Source organism: Coregonus clupeaformis, chromosome 4, assembly GCF_020615455.1.
Source record: "Coregonus clupeaformis isolate EN_2021a chromosome 4, ASM2061545v1, whole genome shotgun sequence".
NCBI lineage: Eukaryota > Metazoa > Chordata > Actinopteri > Salmoniformes > Salmonidae > Coregonus > Coregonus clupeaformis.
Genome location: NC_059195.1, coordinates 10,014,267 through 10,019,798, shown reverse-complemented (window position 1 = coordinate 10,019,798; position 5,532 = coordinate 10,014,267). Strand labels below are relative to the sequence as shown.

The 5,532-nt window shown below is 42.6% G+C and overlaps 1 protein-coding gene across 1 annotated transcript; it reads left to right on the top strand.

Moving 5' to 3' along the window:
- Positions 1-2,092: 2,092 nt before the first annotated feature.
- Positions 2,093-4,762, top strand: LOC121555946 (beta-crystallin A2-like). Its single transcript, XM_041869791.1, has 5 exons — positions 2,093-2,181; positions 2,480-2,666; positions 3,446-3,587; positions 3,846-3,988; positions 4,234-4,762. Exons 2-5 carry the CDS (start codon positions 2,509-2,511, stop codon positions 4,379-4,381), a joined length of 591 nt encoding a protein of 196 aa, XP_041725725.1. The 5' UTR covers positions 2,093-2,181; positions 2,480-2,508; the 3' UTR covers positions 4,382-4,762.
- The last annotated feature ends 770 nt before the right edge of the window (positions 4,763-5,532 follow it).

Below are 5,532 nucleotides of genomic sequence, written 5' to 3'. Positions count from 1 at the left end.
GCTTAGTAGTCAAAACAAACAATACCTCACAAGGCACAAACAGAATGAACTGAACTAAATAAGGAGCTGATGAGACCAGGTGAGTAACTAACACAGGTGAAGTCAATTAACAAAAAATGAAAGACAGGGCTACGTTCAAGAACACAAAGAAACAGGGCTACGTTCAAGAACACAAGGTTGACTAAGAAAATAAATACAGAACCTTACAGTTACTACTACTGCAAAGGAGATGAAGATTCAAAGTAGAGTTCTGTGTTCTGAGCCTGTACTGTAGGCCCTATGTGTCAGATGCAAATAGGGAGAGCTGAATTTCCAAGTGAAATTAGGCTTCAGCTGATGAGTTGACAAATCTAATCTCTCTAATGGGGGATCAAAGGCCAGCAGATGGGTGCCTACTGCTCTGTCACCATGTTCACCTGCCCCAGGGCAAACAAGGCCACACAGGTAAGACAGAACAATGAACCCTCCCCACTCAAAGGGGCTGCTGTACACACAAGCAATGAAGCATATAGGCACACACGTGGCCACACACAGAGACAACAGAAAAGGGTATAACTACAATAAAAACGCATTGCAGGGGAACCATCCAAGTCTGAAGTCTGATTATTTTCAATTTTCATCAGCAAGTAAATTGAGGTCTACAACAGCTTTGGGGTCAATTCCATTTCAATCCAGTCAATTCAGGAAGTAAACTGAAATGTAAATGTTCCAAGGCTCATTCCCAAATGGCACCCTATTCCTTAGTGCGCTAGTTTTGACCAGTGCAACAAGGCTCTGGTCAAAAGTAGTGCACTATATAGGGCTCTGGTCAAAAGTAGTGCAATTTATAGGGAACAGGGTGCCATTTGGGACGCCACCCAAGAGTCAGGCCAACACCCTTCTAAAGCCCTCACCAAGTGAATTTGTTCATGAAAATACAATACTATTATGCATACTGTATTCAAAGACTGCTCTTTCTATTATAATGTCACCTGACCTGACCATATGTCTCTGCGATATGTTGCCTCACTTCAAATGTATCATCATATTTACCGCCTATTATCATCAGTCACTGTAATGAACTGTTATGCCACAAGATGTCACTGCAGACAGGTATTATTACAGTTGATTTACATCACTAGGTTCCATTTGTATTATTATACTAAGATTCCAGATCATGAAGTAACATTGCAATATCCAAGCGCCTTCTTAAATAAAATATGATACACATTTATAAGTCAACCATCCATATTGATGAGAAGATACAGAAGGGGACTAGCCACCCCTCAGAGCCTGGTTCCTCTCTAGGTTTCTTCCTAGGGAGTTTTTCCTAGCCACCGTGCTTCTAGATCTGCATTGCTTGCTGTTTGGGGTTTTAGGCTGGGTTTCTGTATAGCACTTTGTGACATCTGCTGATGTAAAAAGGGCTTTATAAATACATTTTATTGATACACAGGTCCACATTCCACTTTGCATTCATAAGCTCCACAAAGGCACAGAAACAATTTGGACCCATTGACAATTCAATAACTGAAGAACACTGAATACATAGAACAATCTGCATTGTAAATCCCTGAGAATTGAGTGCTACTAGAAACATGTCAGAATCTTTTCTCACATTCCTTTCAATTAATATGACGAGAAAAGATTTAGCGTGAAAAACAACAGGTATTAAAAAGGTTATACATTTAAAATGCTTTCTTTTAAGCCATATGAAGTATAAACATGATCTAACATTAAAGAATATTACATATTCCTGAAATGAAAATCAGTCTGTCTTCTCATCTTTCCAATGAGAGATGATAGTGGTGCCATGTTGGGTGCTGTGTTGAGGCAGGGGTACAGGCAACCATACATTGGTGCCTTTGTACCCACCTCTGGGGTTAATCTCCAAGAATGCTGCCATTATCCCCAATTTCCAATCAAACTGTCGTGTCAGTGTGTTGCTATTGTGGCCGGTCGTCAGGCAGGCACAGGCTCTGGGTACCATATTGATGAGTCAGTGGATCTAAGCTTCTCACAATGGGCCTCTGGAGCCTCCACAATGGTGTGGACTAATGCATGCTTTCAGCCTGCCGCTGCTGAGTATGCAAAGCCTGTGCGAAAGCGGCAGTAAATGAGGGGCTTGGTAGTATAAAAACAGAAGTGAGGGCCTAGGACTCGACATTGTTACACTGGATCTGTCCCACCTCAGTACTGTCTGTAAGTATTTACACTACCTAGGTAGAATGTGAACATCTGATTCCTGTGCATTGGCGTACCAACCAGTGGGATTGATTACATCCAATATGGGAGATATGTATCTGATATTTGTATCTGATATTTCCCCAGTGCAAACTGAGAGCTCAACTCATTCAACATGAGTTGTTTGGTGCTTCGTACTTTGCTCAGGAATCAATGTTCACTTTCATCTATAGCTAGCTACCAGAGAACCCAAAGTGAAGCTCTCCGTTTTAGCCTAGTTTCCTCACCTCTGGTCTTCCTTGTCCCCATTTGGTAGAGAGCAAACCCACGGTGGAAATAGCAACCATGAACACTCAGCAGATGGAACAGATGGGCCAGTTCAAGATCACTGTCTGGGAGGAGGAGAACTTCCAGGGCAAGCGCTGTGAGTTCATGCTGGAGTGTCAGAACATCATGGAGAGGGGATTCCAAAAGATCCGCTCCATCAAGGTCGAGAACGGACCGTAAGTCTTTCTTTGGATGTCTACACCAGCCTAAAACAATGGAGCTGTACTACATTATTGGTAGAGTAGTAATGTAGTTTTACTATATTAGATCCATGGATGTTGTTTGGTCAACCAATGGTTTTGAGGATTTTCAGGTCATAGATTCTAGTTGTGTTTGAGTAAAAGGTGAGAAATATATTCAATATAACATTCATTTCTAGCCTTAGTTCCTCTCAGAAGCTAATGTATACTTGAATATTATATTCTACATTGCAGTTGTACTGTACTGTTGTGAACCTGCCCTCAGTTGATAAGCAAAGCTTGGTATGACAATGCTACATTTCGTTATCATTATCATGTCCACTGTGTTTCCCTCAACACTTGATAGTCTGATTTGGGCAATCTGTGTGCAATATAGTTTATGTATCATTTTTACATTGTTATGGACCAAATGTTATAGCTGAATGCAATACAAGAGATCATCGATTTGTGTGAGTTATTAGCCCGAAATGTAGCTCGTTGTTTTGTTTCTGACAGTCAGTCAAAGTAGGCTACTGTTGTAATCTCCATTTAGTCCCAGCTGCCTGCCTTGTGTTCTGTTCAAGCGGCTGACTGGCGATCTGATAATGGTCCAAAGGCGCAGCATGTGGTGTTTGCTTTGGCCCTTTGTCCTGTAATCAACAAAGCACTCTGTGCCATGGGGCGTTGCGCTTTTGTTAACTAACCTGACACTCTATTTTCTCTCTTTCTCTCTTTCTTTCTCATTCCCTCTCTCTCTCTCCCTGCCTGTCGTTTAGCTGGGTGGGTTTTGAGTACCCTGAGTTCCAGGGCCAGCAATTCATCCTTGAGAAGGGAGACTACCCCCGTTACGAGGCTTGGAGCGGAAACAGCAGTTACAGAACCGAGCATATGCTTTCCTTCAGACCTATTAAGTGTGCTGTAAGTTCCTCCCACACAAATGTGTAATTTCAAGGATAAAGAAAAGCACTCATCTGAAGCATATTTAGGAATGAAGCACAGGAATAATAATAATGTTTTATTAAAGGTTAATATATTCACATATGATGCTTGTGTTTATATTGTGTCATCATACCATCACACCACAATTCTCAAATCCATCTGTTTTGGATTTTTCCCAAATCTCTAAAATATGATGAAGCCATAAACTAATTAAGGCTCATGCACCTCTATCAACAGAACCACAGTGACAGCAAGGTGACTCTGTATGAGTGTGAAGACTTCCAGGGACGCAAGTTCGAGATGTGCGATGACTACCCATCTCTACAGGCTATGGGCTGGTGCAGCAAGGAGGTTCCCTCAATTAAAGTCAACTCCGGAGCGTAAGTATTTTCTTATTTCTGTAACCTATATATGCCTTCGTTATAAACACTCTCTGATACGTAAACTATATTGACAAAGACATAATCACCCATTACTTTCCAAGACGATTGGTTTTGTACATTTCATAACAGCTTAGGACTGCACCCGGTCACATATTACATACATAGCAGCCTCATATCTGTTGTGTGATAGAGTGCCATTAGAAAAATTATCAACTGAATAACATGTGCCCTTCTCTTCACAGCTGGGTGGCCTATCAGTTCCCCGGTTACCGTGGCTACCAGTACATCCTGGAGAGAGACAGACACCAGGGAGAGTACAGACACTACAATGAGTACAGCACCCAGGCTCACACCAACCAGGTCCAGTCTATCCGCAGAATCCAGCACTAAGTCCACCTGACACTATCCTCCAGCGGCTACCATGTACTGACCATGCCATGACATGTATTAAACTAGGCAATAAAGGCTTTATTCAAACTACAGAAAACAGAGTGCTTGTGGCAATTCCTTGCTTTAAATAAAAAAACGTACTCTTGATCAGGACATATAGCTAGCTATTATCTGTTCAATAGCCTGTGGTAGAGTCTTAACAACCCATTGCCACAGCGGCTAGCTGTATACTCCAACACAAGTGAATCACAAAGGCATTTCATGATATGACAAATACATCAATACATAACCCAGGGTAAATACCACCTTTCTGTTAGGATAGGATGTATATTGTTCTTGTCAGATTGTATCTTATTTCCAATAAACAAAAGCAAGAGATCACTATTGTTTCCACCATTTGTTATAGCAAATGTTGTGTTTTGTAGTAACCTACCATGAAGCCTATACAACAGTATGTGGACACCCCTTCAAATGAGTGGATTCGGCTACTGACAAGTGTATAAAATTGAGCACACAGCCATGCGATCTCCATAGACAAACATTGGCAGTAGAATGGCCCGTACTGAAGAGCTCAGTGACTTTCAACGTGGCACCGTCATAGGATGCCACCTTCCCAACAAGTCAGTTTGTCAGATTTCTGCCCTGCTAGAGCTGCCCCGGCCAACTGTAAGTGCTGTTATTGTGAAGTGGAAACGTGTAGGAGCAACAACGGCTCAGCCGCGAAGTGGTAGGCCACACAAGCTCACAGAAATGGACCGCTGAGTGCTGAAACGCGTAGCACATAAAAATTGTCTGTCCTCGGTTGCAACACTCACTACTGAGTTCCAAACTGCCTCTGGAAGCAACGTCAGCACAAGAACTGTTCGCTGGGAGCTTCATGAAATGGGATTCCATGGCCAAGCAGCCACACACAAGCCTAAGATCACCATGCGCAATGCCAAGCGTCGGCTGGAGCGGTGTAAAGCTCACTGCTATTGGACTCTGGAGAAGTGGAAACGTATTCTCTGGAGTGATGAATCAAGCTTCACCATCTGGCAGTCCAACGGACTAATCTGGGTTTGGCGGATGCCAGGAGAACGCTAACTGCCCCAATGCATAGTGCCAACTGTAAAGTTGGGTAGAGGAGGAATAATGGTCTGGGGCTGTTTTTC